At 43.2% G+C, this 22,493-nt stretch overlaps 1 protein-coding gene and 1 long non-coding RNA gene across 3 annotated transcripts in view; one reads left to right on the forward strand and one right to left on the reverse strand.

Annotated features, from left to right (window-relative positions):
- Positions 1 to 22,493, forward strand: part of TRPC7 (transient receptor potential cation channel subfamily C member 7) — a 201,025-nt gene that overhangs the window by 165,034 nt on the left and 13,498 nt on the right. For both annotated transcript variants that reach the window (XM_077326756.1, XM_077326757.1), the window contains exons 8-10: positions 7,125 to 7,320; positions 11,290 to 11,511; positions 12,825 to 12,902. In XM_077326756.1, coding sequence (XP_077182871.1) covers positions 7,125 to 7,320; positions 11,290 to 11,511; positions 12,825 to 12,902 — 496 coding nt within the window. The remainder of the gene's footprint in view (positions 1 to 7,124; positions 7,321 to 11,289; positions 11,512 to 12,824; positions 12,903 to 22,493) is intronic.
- The window catches only part of LOC143832402 (uncharacterized), an 82,943-nt gene that overhangs the window by 31,130 nt on the left and 29,320 nt on the right, over positions 1 to 22,493 (reverse strand). The gene's annotated exons all lie outside the window — the stretch shown is intronic.

Here is a 22,493-nt window from a genome sequence, read left to right on the forward strand (position 1 = left end):
GTTCCACACATATCATCCTGGTATCTGTGACTATGTAGCCATGGATGATGTAGCCACTACTCACCTACTTCATTAGGCTACCCTGTATCTCACAGCAGTGATGTTTTGTGCCTTGTGGTATGCATCTATCCCCCACACATGGAGCAGAACCATTTTGTAGCTTGATGGCAGGACTGTCTCTTCCTGGGGCCTGGACTTTGCTGCTGGCTGTTCCATGAATTACATGGGTCTACTTTGTGCCCAGGAGAGCTAGGCCTTGACCATAGCCACTGCAGCCAGTGAAAGGCTACATCCTTCACAAGGGAGAAGGGTTGGCCACCCCCAGCAATCATCTCTGAAGACAAGGTAAGTAACTGTTTCCTGGGCCCTCCACGCAGCCCTTTTGAGATCCTGGAGGATGGACCACATTAATATCCCACCCATGACAGCCATTCTCGGGGGGCCTCCTGCTCTCCCTTTGATTCTCTCTTCTGAGAGGCCATGAGCATCTTCTTCCTCCTGCTGGCTGTCACTCTTTCCTCCATCACCAACATGGTTGGGTATACCCTTTGCAGGTGCCTTCAGAGAAGGGTAAATTTGGAGGGGGTGCACCCCTCTGCAAGGCACAGCTGCTTTCTGGTTCTGGGCTGGGGGGGTGTACTCAAGGCAGGAGCAGCAATAGGGATATAGAAGAAAAGGATCCTTCCTACCCACACGCCGTCTGGATCCCTGCTGTCAGAGTCCTCCACTTCAAAGACTGTTAGCAACTGCTGGTGTCTTTGGGCAGTACTAACAACTCTTTTGCCCCAGGAACAGATCAGGAAATGAGGCCTTGAGACTCCTAGCAATGCCCTGCTAGAGTTCAGCCCCAATGGCCTGGCAGGATGTGTTTGATACTCAGGGGTGGGGGCTTGTTGTATGAAGGGGGTGGAGAGCTTCCCCCCCCCCCACACACACACACAAAGAGCATTTTTTGCACATGGTGTGGCTAGGGTGCCTGCCAAGCTGTCATGAGGTAACTTTGTGGATGCCCTGTCAGAACTCTGGGGACTGTCTTCCTTTCTGTCCTTCAGAAACTGCCTTTGGAGACTTGGGGGGGGGGGTGAGCTTTACTATGCTTCCAGGGTCAGGCTGGGGTCATCTGCCTAGATGAATTTCCCTGTGAATTTTGTGTTGCTGTCTTGTTCCTTCACCATCCATACACTCCTGTAATGGCAGTTATCTTTTCCAGAGAGGGCACTGGGGAGACATTTTTTTTGAAGGGGGAGGGGGTCTATAATCTGTAATCTGCCCCCAATTTGGAGAGATTGTAGGGAAGCGGGCAGCAGGGTGATGTTCCAAGGGGTCTGTTCTATACACTGTTAAACCTTTGCCTGACATTTCCCCCAAAAGTACGCTTCTGGCTTTATCTTAGTCCTGCTGGGTTTACAGTGTCACAGTGGCACTGGTTCTATTGGGCACATTGCACTGGTTCTGATGGACTTTCAAAAATCCCCCCCACCCAATTCATCTATTTCCACTGCAGAGATTATCCAGAGACTTTGATACTCTTCTGTGTGGCTTCTATTGCCCTTAATTTATTTTTTCTTTTTCTTTTTTTGCTGATCTCCCCCCTCCATTAGAAACAGGAAGAAGGCTAGACTCAATAGCTAAGGGGGTTTTGACATAAAGAAGCATTCATTCCCATGACCCCCCTCCCCAATAAATGTACAAATTGTGAAAAATGCTATGACTTTTTCCTGAATGTGTGTCTCAGTCCCAGGATGATTGCCTTTTTGAGGTAAAAGTGATTGATCAAAAAATTTGCCATAAGCTTTCATAATCAGGGGGAACCTACCCAGGACAGCTTTATATGACTTATCTGTCCTGCTGCAAATAAGTCTAATGCTTACTGTAGCAAGACAAATCAATATGAAACTTGGTTGCCTGTCACATATTACTATATGACTTTAAGTCCTTGTTTGATGAAAGAATATAAAGCCCTATTTGAGCTTGTGATGTGTAGCAAGGAAATGAAATCTCATCTCCCTATGGAGACAGATGTATTCAGATTTATCACAGGAAGAGAGCAGTGTATATTTCAGAGGATAGAAACAGCCAGCAAGCTTCTAACTTAGTGGCTGACTTGAATTCACTGGATAAATCCAAATCATTCACATCACTTCCTCCATTCTGCCATTTACTCTTCCTTAAAGTGGATAAATGCATGCTTAATGCCCAGCAAGGAAGCTATCTGGTTGCTACTAAAGCAGATAAAGAAATTCACATCATTGCTACATTCTAATGCAAAACTCTCTTACTGTCATTTTCAGATTCAGAGGGCTGAATTTTCATAAGTTTGTTCCATTAATGGTGGAGACTTCACTAGGAGCCATCTGCCATCTGGCCATGCCTTTTCTTCTGGATGGAAGTCTCCACCATTGGCAGAATGGAGTCCGAATCCTCCCAGCTCTTCCTTGTTTTGATAGCTCTCCAAGTAAATCTGGCCACAACAGAAGTTATTTCTGTGCTGTTGGGCACAAAATTTGTGCCCATTAGTCAATTAGTCAATTTCAATTGTGTGTGTGTGGGGGGGGGTGTTGTTTCTCATGGACCGATTATGCATTGGAGGGATAAGCTGGGGCAGCGCTCACAGCAGGGCAAATTCCCTCTGATATACGATGTCATCATTAGCCTGGCTCCCTCCCAGCCTGGCCCGATTTAGGGTCTCCGATGCCCCAAGGTAAGGAATGATGATTTTTCAGCTTTTCTCTAATGCAGGCACCATTAGTGCCTATGCTGAGTCAGGCCCATGTATCCCCCCCCCCATCTACAGTGTCCCAAGGGGGACACAAGATGCCCTGTTCAACTACACAGTGCTTTGTGGCACACACCTCCTCGGGGCCAGTCGGTTGAATGCCAAGTGCACAGTAGTACATTTGTTGAGAGTGATGTTGCCAAATATAAACAAGTATTACAAGCAATGTAAATTAATTACAAGCTTGTTGTTGTTTCATACTTTAATCAGCATCTCCACCAGTCTATGAAAAATGGACTTTTGAAATGCGTAACTATGCAAGCATTTTTCTACAGTTTTCCTTATCTTTTTCCATGATCTTTTAACAATATTCCTGTGTATTTGGATGTTCAGTGATTCTGAGTTTCCAAATAATAAATTTACTTTAGGAAATCATTAATATGCCTCTGAATTTAAATTGTCTGTGCCACAGTTAAATGCATTGTTATGTAATATTTTTATTGAAAGTTTATTTTGAGGCATTTCAAATGCACAGAGGGCTAAAAGAAAGCATATGGGGGCGGTGCATTGCAAGATGATTTCAGTCTCAGGATAACATTATGTCAAATAGCAATTTGTAGTTGTGCTTTGCTAATTTTCCCAAGTAGTTCAGAGACCTTTATTAAGAGACTTCCAAAAATGATAGCATTGTAAATATTTGTTTTTGACATCATTTCAACATACCCGCAATACCAACATTGTATCAGAGGCTATGACACTAATCTATCATACTGACCTGAAAGTCTGATTTAAAATGCAATAAGATCCTTTGTCATAACTTTACAAAATAACCTCTCCTTCCATGTGATGCGGTAGAATACTTGAAGGCTAGCATTGCCATTTCCCCCAAGGAGGCTAATGTTTGTTTGGGGGGGGGGGGCATTTGACATATGGGAGGTTAAAAAAATGAAACCTTTCTAAGTTAAGATAAAGGTCAACAGATGAATGCTAGTGGAGAGGAGGCGGAGACATGGCACTTGGATAGCTCGAATACTTCGAGCTCCTGTTCCACTGAGGGTCAATCACTGCTGTGATTGACAGAATCGGGTTTTGGGTACGCTAACCCACCCACAATCTTCTCAGGAATTCCTTGTGAATCTCTGGGGCCTCTCTGTTCCGCAGGGAAATTAATATCCCACTGGAACGTAAGCTCAGTGTGCACAGGGTCCAGAAAGTGCCGTCCGCCATTTTAAAATCTTTTTCTCTTCTTTCAACTCTGCAATCTACAAAGCTCTTATTTCAATCTACAAAGCTAATTGGATACTTCCCTGCAAGACCTTTGACTCATCACAACTCTGGAGTGAAAACATCTGGCAGACATCAGATCGAACCTATAAACAGTGAGTGGGGTTTCCCCTTTCCCCTGGAATAAACTCCCGGCGTGGAAAGCTGTTTTCTTTAATTTAAGCAAGCTAGAGTGACAGGAAGATAAGCGAATCTACTTTGATCCTCTACTATGATTTAACTGAGGGGAGGACATCTGCTAGATTCCAAGACATCAATCAACGCACAGAGATGCTTTTCCGCTTCTTTGTCTCTACTTTTCCCCCCGTTTCTGGCTCTGCTTGAAGCCACCTCGATATGAAGCAGGCTAATTCTCTTTTCTAAGTAGAAGAAGGACTTAATTTAACTCAAACTAATAAGTAACAGCTATTATTGCTTTTGTTTTGTTTTTCGGAGATAAGAGATAAGAGCCGTGGGTGGAAAGATCTCGCGAGAACTCTGTTCCAGTACGAAACATTGCTTTAATATCAAAACAGACTGTTGCTTTCGTTAGGACTCTGTAGGACCTCTACTGGTTATTTGCAAAATTGCAAATATATTTCGGAGACAACATATGCAAAACTGCCTAAGACTAACAAAATTCTAAGCCTGGAATATGTCTATGCTAAAAAAATTTGCTCATCTATTTGAGATACAAACCTAAGACCTGAAAGAATTTACAGATGGCTTGCTTAAAAATATGCTCATGGAGTTTAAAGGCATTAAGTCTCTAACAGGAATGATGAACTAATAATAGTGGCTGATGAAAGCTCTAAACAAGATGGAAAATTACCGGCAGAAGAGAAATCTGAAACTACGGAGATGGAAAAGGGGATGTCGGAGCCTTGTAGCCCAGATAAGGACACCCTACCTAAGAAGATATACAGCCACTCCAAAGCAACAGTACACAAGAACCAATAAAAAGATATATGGATCTGCGGTGAAAGCAATCGATTGAAAGGAGCTTCTTGGAAAAAAATCTGTACTGATATTGGAGTCCAGGAGGTACAACTGTTTCAAGATTTACCGATGTATACTCCGAGGGAAAAACTACAACTGCATTTTCTCAGCCAAAGGCCAACTGGACAGAACATAAGTCAATGGGAGCAACAAGTCGCAACAAGCCTCAATATGAGACCCCCTTAAGAAGCCTGGGGAACGGAAATGTGACACAGTAGTTGAAATTCTTTTCCTCTTTTCCCTTCTTTCCGTAGCTATATAGGCAATATAACTAGTTAAGAAGTTAATCTGAGGTCTAAGATCTTCTAAGTAAGCTGAATTTGTATTATTAAATTTAATTTCGTAGTGTCTACTAGCCCAAAATTAAAGCCTAACTAAAAGGAGACACTTAATGGAATGGGTTTATATTATCATGTAAGTGTGGGGTTTTAGATTTCCTATGTTAGCTGAATTTGAATTATCTAATATATCTCTGTAGTGACTTTCAGCCTAAACTTAAAGCATAATTAAAAGGAGGCACCTAACTGATGTGTAATGTAATTAACGAAGAATTTATTCTACTAACTAACAAAGACTCCATTTTATCATTTTTGGTATTAATAACGTACACTTATATAACTTAATAACCTTAACAACCCATATATATATATTTGTTTCTTTTCTTTCCGTACAACTAAGTAGGCTTGTATTTTTTCCTTTTTTCTTTTCCCTAGTGGAAATGTGGTGGGCTTTAAGACCACGTTAAGTATAAATTGTTTATGATTGTTAAAATTGTTAAAAACTATGTAAACAAATGTTGAAATGATGGTAACAAAGTAGACTTCTCTTTTTAAATGTGGTGCAAACGTGAAAAAGTCTATAAGCTTTGGGTAAAAGTCCATAATATTGTAGCCAGTCTTATAATCTTAAATGAAGAGAAGAGAGTTTTCAAGAACAATGGGGCCCTTATCTGATTTACCTAAGAAAATAAGTTAAAAGGGGATTGAAACGGGGTATCAAGTGTATTAAACGAAGAGTATAATCTTTTTTTTTCTGTAGCAATAATGTAGACTACTTGCATTGTATTATCTTTAAATATTATAAAAGGGGATTGAAACGGGGAACTAAATGTATTAAATGAAGAGCGTAACCTTTTTTCTTTTTTTTGTACTAACAATGTAGATTGCCTGTATTTCACTATCTTTAATCCTGGAAAATAAAATAAAAATTTTATTAAAAAAAAAAACAGATGAATGCTAGTGAGATCAAAGTGATGACAAGTATTTATTAGCTGGCTAAGTGATATAGATGGCAATCTCTAAAAGCAGAATTATATATTTAAGAAATAATGTATTGTGTAAAAATACATTGCTTAATGGAATATGCAGCACTAACAAGTCCCTTGTTGAGGACCTAGCAGATATGTGTGATAGTTATAATAATATTGTGTATGCTAAGGTAAGAATAAAAATGGAGAGAGATCTTTGCCCATTCTAAAAGCAGATATTCAAAGCTCTATTTACTAACAGAAGACATACTAACGATGACAGAAGTCATAGTTTTGCAAGAAAAGCAATTGATTCCTAGCAGCAAAAACAATTTATTTACTGTGGAAATCCACAAAATCCACAACACTATGCCCCAGCTTTCTCCACCTTCACTGCCATTCCCCCCACCTGATTAAATCTCAGTGTCTAGCCATTCCCTTTCCATTTCTTGACAGCTTCAACCACATATATCTCACCACATGGGCCCTTTCAGCTACCTGAGCAGCCTCCTGCTTTCTCTCCCTCAGAGCAGTTACTTGCAGGTCAGATAAGTGGCCTGGGCAAGTTGGTTCCAGTCAATGGGCCAAATGTTTAACACCCTGCAGTAACAGGTGAAAGAGAGGCTGTTAGTTGTACAATGTTTTCACGTAATTGATGTCTGCAGATCCAAAACACTGCTCCAGTGGTGGGCAGCCCTCCGAAACAGCATAGGATGCAGTACAGGTGCCAGGTCATCAAGTGAAAAACCTGCAAAGATCATGCATGGTCATATTAAAATCTATACTGATTTAAGAATGTAATCATTATTTGCTGTTCATGTTGGCAAGCTGCCTAATGTGCATTTTATATGGCTACCTAATCAAAGGTTGGCTTAACAAAACTCTCTATTTTATCTTTAGGGTAGAAGAAAGTTTTAAAACTTTATTCTGGTCCATATTTGGTTTGTCTGAGGTGATATCTGTGGTACTGAAATATGATCATAAGTTTATTGAGAACATTGGATATGTGCTGTACGGAGTTTATAACGTCACCATGGTGGTGGTGCTTCTCAATATGTTGATAGCCATGATCAATAATTCCTATCAGGAAATCGAGGTAAGGTGCGCTAATATAATTACACACCAAATGTCTTTCTTTAATTAATGTTTGTATTTTACAATAACAAAGATCTTCCTACTTTCCCCAGTATTATCAGTATTAATTTAGCTCTCGCCAAGGAACAAAATGCACACTAACCTAGTGTGTTATGTCTAGTTAGACTGTAGATGATTTTTTATATTGCTTGGATAGCATGAACTGTTTGTTGTAGCAGCACCTGAAGACACAAAACCAGTATCTGGGTTAGACTAGGCTTTATTAATGGCTGACCTACACTAGTAACAATTCCCTACCCTAATTTTTAAATGCAGGCTACTGTCTAACAATCAACCTAGCATCCCTACAGTACAGAGCCAAAGGTTGGGGTATACTCTTAACATTTTGCGATTGAATAGAGGAACAACCACTGAGGAAAATTCCCTTTGAAAATGGGAGATATCTGGAACTCGTTCTGGTTGGATGCTACAATAAACCAACCTAATAAGAAGAGGCTTTTTACTTTTCTTTATCCTGTATTAATTTTGTTAATATTGTTAGTAGCCTAGGGATAGATTTTTTTTCTCTCTTTTTTTTCCTTTTTCTTCTCATTTTGTGAAAAGTAGTCATGCAGGGGATTGGACTAGATGACTCATCAGGTCCCTTCCAACTCTATTATTTTATTATTCTAGGAGAGAGGAAGCCTTTTTTTTTAAGGCAAAGCATTTGGTATTTTCTCCCAGTGCAGATAGAAGAGTGAGCGGTCAACAGATACTGTTTTCTATTATGGAAGTAGTTTTCATTCAGTGAATAGTAATTATTTTGAAGATCCAAAAGGTACAAGCCACATGACAGGAAAACAGGAATCGATATAGAGTGCGCTAAAATTGAGTTGATTCTCAGAACTGTTATTAATGTATTGGTATCCCTTCCATAATCTCATAGGAGAGGGTTATTTAAACAGAGAAGTGGACTTTTTCACAACATATTGAAACTGATAAGTGCACTAAATTGTAATGCTTGGGCCTTTTTAGAAAATCTTCTCTATATTCTTTATGATCTTCAGTTACTAAAATGGATGTGTCCAAATCTGCTACTGGAGGATTTGTAGTGGATCAAACAGAGTTATCTAGGAACTAAATATTCTTGTATTAAATTTGATTCATGGTTTATTGCTAAGGAAAATGAGATAGCTCGTGTCCTATACCAAGAATTACATTTAGACTTGTACTATCTTTAATCTGCTCCTGCGGAGCGGATTAAATAAAATCCTGTGGAGCGGATTAAATAAAAGAGTAAGGGCTGTCAGGGAGGAGTTAGGGTGGGCCCTGTCCGGGATAAAAACTCGGAGGGCCCAATCAGACGCCACGAAGCGTCTCCTGATTGGGTCCTCTGACTGTCCATTCAGGGACAAGCCACCAATGGGGAGCTGTGCTTCGCGCGATTCCCCATTGCCGCCTTGGCCCAGCCTCGCCCGGCTGCCAGAGGACTCACTGCACCAAAGGACAAGCCACCTTACAACGCTGTGAGTCCTCATGGCACCCTCCCCTCACCATAGGAACTGCTCCTTTTCCACCCCGGGGACCTTGCCCATCGGACGCATACCGCCACCCGCTGCCATAAAATGGTACCCCGTCAGCCCCACCACCAACCTGACGCCTTGCTGCCGGCCTGCACTGCCAGGAGTGGCCCACGCCGCCACCCGCCGCAAGACCCCACTACAGCCCGTGAACCAGCACTTACCCCACTACCTGTCTTCTCTCCTGGACTCCGCGCCGCCTGCCTTCTCCCCTCCACTGGCCTGTGCCACCTTCACCCACAAGCCTCAAGCCCTCCTATTCGTCCCTGCCCACTGGCCCTCACCCCTAGCGCCCATTTTATTCCGCAATAAAATGGGCTTTCTTTCAGTACATTCATAAATAAGAAGCTATTTATGTCTGTCTCACTTAGAACATTTAGCCAGAGCTTTTAAGAAACAGTGACATAAATTGCTCATTCTTGCCACATCTCCAAAACCTTGGTAAAATGAAAGATAATAAGACCAAATGCTACACTACAAAATGCAGTTTTATCTTATTATTCAAACAAAATTATTTAATTTGTTTATAACCCCCTCCCCTTTCTCCTCAAAGTAAACTCAGTAATTTACATCATTCTCCTCTCCTCTTCACACCAACCCTGTGAGATGGTTAGGAGTAAAACCAAGGTTTTCCAGATATTAGTCCAACCACTACCCCACAGCTGCTCTCTAGTTATCAGTCCTAGTATGATGTGAAAAAGTCCACCTCTCCATTTGCTTGAGTAAGAAATAAACCTGTTGGACCAGATTTTAGCTTAACTTCCTGGGGCAACTTCACTAGATGTTCCAAACTGAGATTGAAGAGATGGCCTGAGTATATAGCCAAGATCTATATTTTCTGGGTGCTCAGATGCAAAAGATCTAAGTGCCTTTCAGGTTCCCTCTGGAATAAATTGACCAGAATTTTTCCGCCAAATGGCGGGACACGCCACCGCCGCCACTGCAGCGACAGTGGCCCCCCTCCCCAGCAGGTTCTCCACCAGCAGCAGCAGCCCCCACCCCTCCCCAGTGAGTTCCCCAGTGGCAGGAAACAGTTTTTTTTTAATTATCAGGGTGACCCCTGCCATTTTTTAAATATTTCAGCCATCTACGAATGCAAAATAAACACGGTGTTGGCCCCCCACAACTAAAGGACTAAATAACACAGAAGGGTCAAGGGAGGGCGGGGAGGGGGGCATCTATCTTGCCATCTGTACCCATAAATAAATCACTGGTGCTGGTTTTTTTTGTTAAACGGGAGGGATATGTCCAGTTGCAGCACCAGGATGTGGGCAGTGAATGAGGAAGGGGAGATGCCAGGTGTGCCGAGGTCCTGCCTGGGGTAGGTGCTTATTTCTTGGTGGAAAAGGCTCTTTTCATCAATGGGGCCATCATTTCCAGGGGAGGATTATTGAGGCAGCACCAGTTGGGGATGTGGCCTGTCTGGTTGTAGTACTCTTTCAACACTGAGCAGCTCCCGAGGATATCCTGGAGGACTCCGAAAATGGCTCCTCCCAGCCACGCCACGGAGTTGGGCTTGGCGGGCGGGTTGTGCACTCAAAAAGCCTTGGTGGCCAGCATCTCCTTATACTTGGGCTTCTCCGCCATGTACCGGATCTCTGCCATCAATCGGTGCAGGAAGCCAGGCAGCATGGCCGGGCCCCCACCCACCCCCACCCCAGCAGCAGCGGCAGACACAGGCAATCCAGCAGAGGCTTACCTCTGATGCAGGGCTACCTCTGCACAAGCTGCCACCACTTCCTGCCCGACCCTCTGCATTACCCAATGGCAGCGCCACGCAAGGCCCACTCTGGAGCCCAGGCACCTGCACGGGGGCCTGTTGAGCCCAGGCTACCTGCCCAGGCTGCCTCACACTGCATGACCCCCCAATGTTTTTTTAATTTAAATTTTAAAATTAGAATTAATAAATTGAGACATTTTGGGGATGGCCCCGGGATGCGGGGCGGATGCCGAAAAGGCGGAGCTGTCCCACCATGGGTGGCACGTCTGGCCACCTTACCCTGTAACTATAACTCAGACAAGCATTTTAGACATTTAACTGCATGACTGAGAAGTGAAACTGTGTTGGGAAGTGAAACTGTTGGTATTTCACTTCCAATTGCTATCTCTTGTTTGGAAAATTCCTGGAAATTGTGGGGTGGAGCCTGTGGAGCATGGATTTCAGGGTGGGGAGGGGCTTAAATATGGTATAACGCCATAGAGTTCACCCTTCAATACAGTAATTTTCTCAAAGGGAATTGATATCTGTAATCTTGAGATCAATTGTAATTCCTGGAGACCCACAGAACTCACATAGAGATTGGCAACCCTAAAATCTACCAGTGCCTTCTGAAGTCTGCATGAATGGTGATGAGACAAGTGGGAAATGTCTCTCCCAAAAAATAATTGTGCCCTCTTGGCTTCTTTTTTAGGAGGATGCAGATGTGGAGTGGAAGTTTGCACGTGCAAAGCTCTGGCTTTCATATTTTGATGAGGGAAGGACTCTGCCTGCCCCTTTCAATCTAGTGCCAAGCCCTAAGTCATTTTATTATCTCATAATGAGAACTAAAATGTGCCTCATAAAACTCTGCAAATCCAAGGCCAGAAACTGTGAAAATGATCTTGAGATGGGCATGCTGAATTCCAAGCCACGGGTATGTCTACTGATTGATCTGTTGCTTATAACATTACTGGGTTGGAAGTCATCCCTTGGAAGAAACTAATGGGGCTAAGTCTTAATTTACCATGTTGAATTAACAGCAACGACAAAGCCTTTATTGACATATTAAAAGAAGTACGATATAAAGAGGGGAAATGCAGAACAACCCATTTCAATACAGAGTAAACAAAAGCAGATATCATGCTTTAAAGCAGCCTTATTAGTACATGCCAAAGTTGTTGTGCTTTGGTGTCGTCTACCAATGTCTTGTGAGTTTCAGTCTCTTTCCTGAAACAAGTAATGTAATGTATGTCACCATCTGCCTCACATATCAGTCTGGTTACTAACTCAATAGGGAAGTCTGTGACAGCCTAATTGGTTAGTCAGCTGACATGCTGTAATGAACAAATGGGTTACTGGTCAGTCTTAGAATCCAGTCTCCAAATCATGATAGAAAGAATCTCCTCTTTGCCTGGCTAGTCATTATTTGACACATACGATTCCCACATGACCTTTATAATATCTAGTTAGGTCTTTGATGCCTTTTTTGAATTTTGCTTCTTAAATGTTTCTTAGTAATGAGTTCATTATGCTTGGGAGACCCTTAACAGCATTCGTAACAGAGACAACAGAGACTTTTATTTGGTTGTCTTAAATTATCTCATTTGAAACAGAAAACTCTTGGAAGGACTTTCACATGTATTGAAGTATTCTCAAAGAGCATTCCTTGACCTTAGTACCACCAGATATTTTACATGAATACTGAATATTCATAACATAACATCTTCTTCAGGGCTCTCCAAAGTCCTGAACTTTGTGCACTGCCCGCCATAGTCAACAGAAATGAGAGAATACACCCATAGGAGCAGCCTAGTGTACAGAGAGTAGGGAATGCTGGATGTGACTTTATACGAGTAGTGACAGTGTTTTGTTGTTGCTGTTATTGTGGTGCCCCCCCCCCCCCAAAAAAGCACACCCTCACAGCATGTCTATGTTCCCAGATTCAAATATGAGGATTTTGAAGGAGAAAGAAGGTCATATAGCAGACCTAGGATAGACATTTGACAGACAACCTGGGAAGCCTCTACCAGAAATTAGCGCAGAATGCACAGTGCAAAATGGGACAGTGATCTTATTCAGTAGAAAACTCCTTTTCCAGAGCAAGATATGGAGTAGAAATGACAAAGGGCCCTTTTGTATCTTCAACCTGGGGGAAAATATTCTAATCAGTAGCAAACAAACTCTGTGGAAATCATTTCTACTGCATGAATCTAGCCTATGTTAACTTTTTACATTTGTATATTTCAGAAAGTTCATTTTGACTCCAGTACTCAGAATTCAGATTTTACTGTGAAGAATGCTTACAACAAGCCCACAAGATATCAGGTAAAGGAAATATAAAGATATGGGGTATGAAAAACTGTGTTGAGGGCTTACTTGCATATTCTAAGATTTAGAATTTGATCCTAAACTACTTGGGTGCAAACCATGCTTAGATAGCACTTGCTTCTTAGAACTGTTGCACACAAATAGCTTGCTGTAGATTTTCTGAGTAGGGATTTAAACTTTAAATCAATCAATCAATAAACTCTTACTGCACACAGGGAGTGGATGGGGGATTCGCTTCTAGGTAACACTGTGTGTGAACGAGACCTTGGGGTACTTGTGGATTGTAAGCTAAACATGAGCAGGCAGTGTGATGCAGCGGTAAAAAAGGCAAATGCCATTTTGGGCTGTATCAACAGGGGCGTCATATCAAAATCACAGGATGTCATAGTCCCATTGTATACGGCACTGGTCAGACCACACCTGGAGTACTGTGTGCAGTTCTGGAGGCTGCACTTCAAGAAGGACGTAGATAAAATTGAAAGGGTACAGAGGAGACCGACGAGGATGATCTGGGGCCAAGGGACCAAGCCCTATGAAGATAGGTTGAGGGACTTGGGAATGTTCAGCCTGGAGAAAAGGAGGTTGAGAGGGGACATGATAGCCCTCTTTAAGTATTTGAAAGGTTGTCACTTGGAGGAGGGCAGGAAAGGAGGAAAGGAGGCACAGTAATGGATTTAAACTACAAGTCCAACGATATAGACTACATATCCGGAAAACAATTTTCACAGTCAGAGTAGTTCAGCAGTGGAATAGGCTGCCTAAGGAGGTGGTGAGCTCCCCCTCACTGGCAGTCTTCAAGCAAAGGTTGGATACACATTTTTCTTGGATGATTTAGGATGCTTTGGGCTGATCCTGCGTTGAGCAGGGGGTTGGACTAGATGGCCCCTTCCAACTCTATGATTCTATGAACACCAAAGAAATCCTCTAAGCTCAATAGCAGTGTGTGACTATGAAGTGTGTAACTCCAAATAAAGTACAAGAATGCCTTAAATTCATTTTTTTCTGGGATTGTTGGAAGACAAGAAGACTGCTTGTCAAGAGTGTTCTACACATGAGCCCACATAGTAGATGTTTCTGCCATTTTAGAGCAATCAGTGAGTGTTTCAGTGAGAACACAGGTCAGGCATTAAAAATCTTTGAACAGGGAATATCTTCTAATTGTCCCACTCTTCTTTAACATGAAGTCCCTTTCCTCACTGAAACTCTAATCCACTGCTGTGAATCATGTAATCACAGCAGAGTCCAAAAAGCATCCAAGAAACAGGAGCAAAGCACTGGAAGACATGCAATTCCTCCTCTCCATTTCATAGTATCACAAAACCATAGAGTTGGAAGGAACCATACAGGGCACCTGTATCAAACCCCTGCTCAATGCAGGATCAGCCTAAAGCATTCATGATAAGTAACTGCCCAGCCGCTGCTGATGTGTTTGTTGTATGATTTAAATCGGTGGTGCCCAACCACCAGGCCGTGGCCCGGTGCTGGGCCGCGAAGGCCCCAGCACCGGGCCACGGCTCTCTTTCCCCGCTCCCCCGGCAGTGAGAAACTTCCCAGGCTGCAACCAAAGCGGCCGATTAGTTTACGGCCCAGCAACCTTCTTTTTGTGGGAGGGGGGAGAGGGAAGCACGGCCACTGGCACAAACGCGCATGTGCGGCAGGTCTGCGCATGCACATTTGCACTATGTGCAGCCGCAAATGCGCAAGCGCAGCAATTTCGCACGTGCATGCATGTGCAGAAGTGCCACACGTGTGTGTTGGCAGCTGTGCATGGCACAGACGTTCATGCATGGACCTGCCGTGCATGCGCGAAATTGCCGCACATGCGCATTTGCAGCAGTGCATGGCGCAAATGCACATGCATGGCCGCTGGATCGCCCTCCCCCCCACCAGACCGCAGCCTAAAAAAGGTTGCAGACCGCTGTGTTAAATGACAGAAGAATTGGAGGAGGACAGTTCTTTAAGTTGTAATCAAGCTCAGTAGTACCAAGCGTTAACACTGATATTCTGAACCATGTAATTAACAGCAGCTACATTTTTAATGTATTAATTTAGGTTGATTTAATTTCATGATTTGTTTACTAGATCTAAAGCACATTTCACTCAGGAATGAAATTGGCGCTAGATTGCGTGGGAGCGGGGCCACCCCCCACCCGAGGCTCTCTCGAGCCTTCTCCCGGCCGGCAGAGCGACCTCGCCACGTTGTAGATGCGGCGAGGCTGCTCTGCCGGCTGGGAGAAGACAGCCAGGCCCACCCACCCCCCGAGGCTCTCTCGAGCCTTCTCCTGGCCAGCGGAGCGGCCTCGCCGCGTCTATGACGCGGCGAGGCTGCTCCGCCGGCCGGGAAAAGGCAGCGCGGCCCACCGCTCACCCGTGGCTGTCTGTGCGGGTGAAGCAGGCAATGGGGAGCCACGCTTTGCGCGGCTCCCCATTGCCTGCTTGGGGCGGGATGGACATTCGGAGGGGCCAATCAGGAGCTGCTTCGCGGCTCCTGATTGGCCCCTCCGAGTTTTTATCCCGGACAGGGCCCGCCCTAACTCCTCCCACGGTGCCCTTACTGCTTTATTCAGTCCGCCGGCCGGGAAAAGGCAGCGCGGCCCACCGCTCACCCTTGGCTGTCTGTGGGGGTGAAGCAGGCAATGGGGAGCCACGCTTTGCGCGGCTCCCCATTGCCTGCTTGGGGCGGGATGGACATTTGGAGGGGCCAATCAGGAGCTGCTTCGCGGTTCCTGATTGGCCCCTCCGAGTTTTTATCCCGGACAGGGCCCGCCCTAACTCCTCCCACGGTGCCCTTACTGCTTTATTCAGTCCGTGGCGCTCAGCGCCACGGGGCTGTTTAAAGATAATAAAATAAAAGCCAGCTTGGTATAGTAGTTAGAAGAGTGGACTTCTAGTCTGGTGTGCCAGGTTTGATTCTGCACTCCCCCACATGCAGCCAGCTGGGTGACCTTGGGCTCTCCACAGCAATGATAAAGCTGTTCTGACCAAGCAGTGATATCAGGGCTCTCTCAACCTCACATACCTCCCAGGGTGTCTGTTGAGTGGAGAGGAAAAGTAAGCCTCTTTGAGACTCCTTCGTGTTGAGAAAATCGGCATATAAGAACCAACTCTTCTTCTTCTACTACTACTACTACTTCTCTCTAAGCCCCACCTATCGCAAATGGTAGCTGTTGTGGGGAGAGGAAGGGAAGGTGATTGCAAGCCACTTTGTGACACCTTAGGATAGTGAAAACTGAGGTATAAAAACCATTCCTTTTTCTTCTTCCATTTTTACTAGATTTGTTTATTTTATTTTAAATATATTTTGTTATTGTCCTGCCAATTTACTCAACAGGATAACTGAAATGGCCAAATATTGAAAGTTTGGGAATTACAAATTATAAAAAAACAAAAAACCGAAATGTATCTGCCTCAATTAAAATCACAAGCTAAAAAAGGACAACAACAAAAGTCACAAAAAGTAGACTGCCATTGAAATGATGAAGCACCAGGTGTCTCAAAGGCCTGGTGCTTTATCATATCAAAGTTCTGCTTGACCCATGCCGAACTTTGTTCTACCAGTCCCTGTAACTAGCATGTAGCATAAAGTTTCATTGGCTGAGCTGGGTAAGTGCCAATAAGAATGCTTTAAAGAGGTACCCATAAGCAGACTCTGCAGCCATTTTTCATGTGATACCATTCCTAATACAAGCCACCATCGGAATGGTCTAGTGAGTTGTGGAAGAGACATACTTGGTGCTGACCAGCTCAACCCTTAATGACTTGACTGGCATATTGGGGGGAAGGTTTCTGGTTGCATTTAAATACCAATAGTGAGAAGGCAAAACTGCAGGTGCTTTCCTGTGCAAACTACCTATCAGATACATTAAGCAGCCACTAAGAGTGCATACCTTTGATAATGAACAGAGTTCTTGGGAGAAGATGATCTTTGAGATATCCCAGTCATGCATTGTTTCATCCACTGGGCTGTATGGGAGATACCACTTTGAGCCCTGTGCAACAGCAGTCCTTGTAGCTAGAGACAGCCAATGCCTCACCCTGACAAGATGCACCTTTAACTAGATTTATTCAGAAGGCCCAGTCATTAGTCTATATTTGTATCCACTCAGAATAGAAACAGCCAGGCATAACCCATAACTAGAAGTACCCAAAAGCCCAGTGGGACCCTGAATATTTATTGAATCAGGCCCAGGTTTAAAGTTTCACAAGATCAAAATTAGAAACATCATGGCAGGTCAAAAAAAGAAAGAAGGAAGAATAAATGCAATCCAAGAGAAACCTCCCTTGTATGGGTCCCAGACCTCTGTGATCCTATGGGCACCTTTGGAATGGGCAGCTGCTGCTTAAAAAGTCTGCAGAACAAATCAAACCTCCAGTGGCCAGTCAGAAATCTTGCTGATCCTTGTTTTGCAACATATATATATATTGCAATCCCTGCCTATTTTCTAAACATACTTGACGATCGTCAGTAAGCACCATGACACCTGCAGTCACCGCACTGGGAACCCCTACTCTATGCTGTGCATTAAGGATAACTTGGACCTCCTGACTTGTGACTTCCAAATTACATTAGTTTTTTTTTTTCTAATGGAACAAATTGTATTAGGAATCCTCACTGGTCCATTTTTTGATTTCCAGATTTTGTATCTAGCACTAGTGGGCATACAAAGGTTATTGCAGGTCTTTTAGTTTGTTTGTTCAATGTTTTTTGTAGTTTCATCCATTCCAATCCAATTCTGATTTGCATCAAGATTATTTTTAAACAGTATTTTGCATCCATGAATATTCAGAAAGACAACATTTGATGGATAGGGGCAGAAACAACCAGTTTCAGTTATGCGGAGGAAATTGGTACAATGTTAGCTTTGGCGAACTATTCTCATTTTAGGAGACCAACTCTGCGCCCTCCAAAACGCTTTTTTGACCTAGCAGTTATGGAATCTGTTCCTATATTTATTTATTTTGTAATGATTTAAAACTTTGATCTGGAAGCATGCTTACCATGCTACAGATTACATATTTATAAGGCAGAGTTCTAATATGGCTTTATATAGTGCTATAGGCATATTGCTTCAGGCTGAGACTAGCCACTAAACTTAGCATTATGAAGCTCTATTTTAGATGCAGTCTTCTGAGAGGGAAAGAATATATCCATGTAATCATTTTACTGCCCATATGCATGCACATATGCATGTGTTTCTACTCAGGGTGGCTGCTTATTCTGTTATCTCTCTCACTCATCCCTGGCTATCAAAAAACAGCATGAATGAAAATGTCACTTCTGGAAGGCTTAAAGGCTCATTCCATACTATTCATTTTCTCTGGATTTGCCACCATTCATTTTTCTATTCATGCCAGTAAATCCAGAAGATATTCTTTCTGTTTTATTGCATTCCACAGTTGTTCAAAGCAAGTTTTTTTTGACATTAAAAATATAATTGGAACACCAGCCTACCCCATTTAGACTGGTAAAATACTACTGAGTTACTTGGCTAGATTGAAACAGTTGGTACTTGGAATTAAACCCCTGATTTCTGTTCTTCACGAAAAACAGTGGTTTGATTTAGATGGCTGGAAGCCATTAAAATCACTGCCTTCTGCTCATTAAAAAAAAACTATGGGAGCAGAAATCAGGGGTTTAAATGCACCCATGCTTTTTGCTCCCTGTAGCTTTTATGGGGAGAAGAACACAGGAGGTATAATGGCCGGGAGCCATTTAAATCAAACAGCTGAGTGGTAGGGAGCTCCCTGCTGGTCAACTGTTTGGTTTAAGTGACTCCAAGCCCCCCAAAAATCACAGGAAGCAGAAAGAAGGGATTTAAACTTTAAATGACTCATGAACCAATATGTACCAGGTCAGTTTGTGAACCAGCCTCCCCATTTGTATGTGCTTCTAGCTCAGTCCATAGTTCAGCCATGAACTATGAACCAAACTGCAAAAATGTGCTTCATCTCCATCCCTAGTTGGTACTTTTAATTTTTTTGCATTCAAATTGTAGCTGACTTATAGTGACCCCAGAGGACTTTCAAGTCAAGAGTTTTTCAGAGGTGATGTTGCCATTTCCTGCCTCTGTACAGCAATCCTGGACTTTCTTGGTGGTCTCCTATCCAAATACTAATCATGGCTGACTAGCTTATCTTCTGAGACTTGACAAGATTTGGTTTGTCTGGGCTGCCCTAGTCAGGGCAGTTGGTACTATAGAAGCTGCAATTTCCTTCATTCTCTCTGTTGTCATTTTTTTAAGCTATTAAAAATTATACATATCCATTTATGGGGAAAATGTCCTTGGAGTACAATTTTTGTCCTTGGAGTACAACTTTGTGGAGAAAAGGAAAGAAAGGAACTACAGAACTGTTGCCTGATTTGACATGTTTCCTCAGTCTGCCAACAGGATAGTTTCGGTAGAACTACTCTATTTATTGGGATTAGCACCATGCATTTGTATCCTTCACTTTCTAAACCCACTCTGGGGTATGGTTGTAATATTTCTGAGTCTATGTTAAAGATTATCAGAATGAAGACTAAAATATACATTGACCGATTATGCATGGGCAGGGAAGGGCGGGAACAACACCTTCATGAGAGCGGGGCTAATCCCCACTTATGCATGATGCCAGCGTCATCCAAACCCCTTCCCAGTCCTGGCCTGCTTTAGGGCCTCTGATGACCTGTGGCAAGGGAACGCTGGTTTTTACACATTCCCTTTCTTACCTTGGCAGCCATCAGAGGCCCATCAGAGGCCCAGCTGGGCCTTGGAGGCCTGGCTCCCCCCCCCCCACCACCACCACCACCACCTATAGTGTCCCCGCATGGACACAAAATGCCCCATTCAGATTCACACTGCTGTGGAGCCACACCCCTTACCCCCCTCCACCATGCTGCTGCCGCAGCAAAGTGCAGTGGAACCTTACAGCTCCTGCGTTGTACATGCACATATCCAAGGCAGACTGTGTGGCCCAGGGGATTTTGTTCCCATGTGTACCCAGGAAGCGGCAGGGCATGCTGCCCCACTGCAAGAAACTGGCGGCAGCCACACTGGGCTGCCAATCTGCATAATCAGTCATAGTGTATTCTGTGAGTCAGGTCATGTGTGCATGACCCAACTCTGGGGATGGCTGTATATACATATAATCAGTCAATCAATAAACTCTTACTTCACACAGGGACTAAGCTTTAAAAAGCTCCCTGTCACTCTGCTCAGCTTCAAATGATGCAAGCTGTGTAGAGGGCTGAGGCTGAAGCAGACAGGTCCTCCCAGCCATTTCCGGTGGTGAAGTGTTGGAGGGAAGACCCTCTTTCCCCTCTCAGAATTTTGACCGCATGAAGTGATGGTTAGCCCTTGCATGAATTTGGAACTGACAGTTGGATCTAGCGCCCGTGCACCAATTCAAATCACACACAGCTTGCATTTTGCCCCTGAAACATCTCTTTTGACAACATTAAAATGAAGAACTAAAACTCTTTATACAGCAGCCTCTGGGCTTTGTTCTAGAATAAATTAATGTCATGTGAGCTTAGGGCAAGTCTGCAAATTACTGTTTCCTTGACTGAAAAATATAAGGGACTGTCTTTACAGTGGGAAGGTAGACAGGCGAACCAAATGCTTCAGGGAGAGAAAGGTAATCCATGGGGAATATTAACATTGTCAATTTCTATTCCAAATGTACTTGAACTGAAACACCAAAAAAGACTGAAATAATAAAAAATCCCCTGAACTAAAAATGTCATCTTCTTCATGAATCATGTTTAACCTTGAAGTAATTACGCAGAATAAATTATTCTTTTCAAAGGGGCATAATTATAGTACCTGGTAGGTTGGGACCTACCTAGCAGTACTAAACCCAGAGGTTGAAAAGAGACAGCTGAAATAACTACTTTTTTTTCTTTTGTCTTTTACAATGCTCTTACCAAGCTCAGTCCCCAAAGATATATTATTTAAAATGTCAGGTTCTGCCAAGAACATGAATAATAATGTCACAGTGTAATAGGAAGTATAATATTATGGACAAGGGTAGCTAGCCAGAGGGATGTGACAGTAAAGATTAATCTTGTTGTTGGACAATAATTATTTTTAACTATGAATTACAAAGTAATGACTGACCATGCTTGTTTGGCTCTGTCTGAGGCTTAGCTTTTTAAAACAATGGATCTGTGACATGGTATGACTAATAAATAAGCTGAAATATTGAGACAGCAAAGAGAAGCATAAGAGGACAGCAGAATGTTGCTCTACTCTTAACAATATCTTTGTAATATAGTCCATAGGATGATATACTTGTGCATCACAGAGGGAAAGAAAGAGGAGTGTGCTGTTTCCCAGGACCATATTTCAAATTGTTGAATATGAAATATTGAAGTCATCTTCCCCCTCCTCCTACCCTACACAGATGTATGCTGGCTTTAGTTTGAAATATGAAAAAAAAACATCACTATAATGAAGCTTATACATGACACATTTTATATGTTCCCTTTTTCTTCACATAGGCCTTTAGGGAGAGATGGTGTTAACCAGTAGGAACATGTTTTATTCTTCCTGGGAACAGCAATCCCTTTTTTATAATGGAATGGCAGAACTCATGTCATATTGCAGGATCCCAAGCAAAAGGCAATTTTAGTTACTGTTTTCTTCCCCTGGGTCAGTTCATTTTTTTTTTCTTTTGAGAACTCTGTTTTTAATTTACAAAACCATCTTAATCTATCCTTCCTAACCCTTTAAAGTAGATTCTCTGCAAGGATAATGTTTTCTCCTGAGTAATGGCTTTAAAAAAGAAACAGTTATACAAGGCATCAAAACTGTTTCTTACCCTGGAACACTGATAATAAAAACATTCTTACAATTAAATCTTTATATCCCAAACTGTCCAGTAGGACCTATTGAGGCTTAGGTCCTTGACCTTTTTCAGTCAGATTTCCGACCTGGCCATGGGGTGGAGACTGTTTTGGTCACCTTGACAGATGACCTCTAGTGCCAGCTGGATTGAGGCAGTCCGGCACTGCTGGTGTTGCTCGATCTATCAGCAACATTTGATGTGGTAGATCATGAGCTTCTGGCTCACCACCTTGCTGGGGCTGGAATTTGAGGGGCAGCCTTACAGTGGCTGGTCTTTTTTCTCCAGAACTGCAGACAGAAGGTGGCTATGGGGGGAAGAACTCTATGGAACCCCTGTGGGGTTCCATAGAGTGTAATTCTCTTCCCCACACTGTTCAACATCTTTATACACCCTCTGGCTCAGCTAATCCAGACTTTTTGGGCTGCACTATCACCAATTTGTGGATGACACCCAGATCTATCTCCTGGTGGATGGCTGACCCAACTACTTCCCAGAAACATTTTCCTGTTGTTTGAAAACAGTGACTCTCTGGCTCAAGCAGAGTTGCCTGAAACTCAGCCCTTCCAAGACAGAGGCTCTGTGGCTAGAGAGGAAAAGACTAGATCAGAAAGCATATTTGTTCAGCTTGGATGGGGTGTAGCTTCAGGTTATACAGTCTGACAGGAACTTGAGCCCTTTCTATTGAGGTGCAGGTCACAAGAGTAGCTCACTTGGAATTTTTCCATCCTAGGCCAGCTAGTCTACTAGTGCCCTGTCTGG

The sequence above is a fragment of the Paroedura picta genome, chromosome 3 (assembly GCF_049243985.1).
Source record: "Paroedura picta isolate Pp20150507F chromosome 3, Ppicta_v3.0, whole genome shotgun sequence".
In the NCBI taxonomy this organism is placed as follows: Eukaryota; Metazoa; Chordata; class Lepidosauria; order Squamata; family Gekkonidae; genus Paroedura; species Paroedura picta.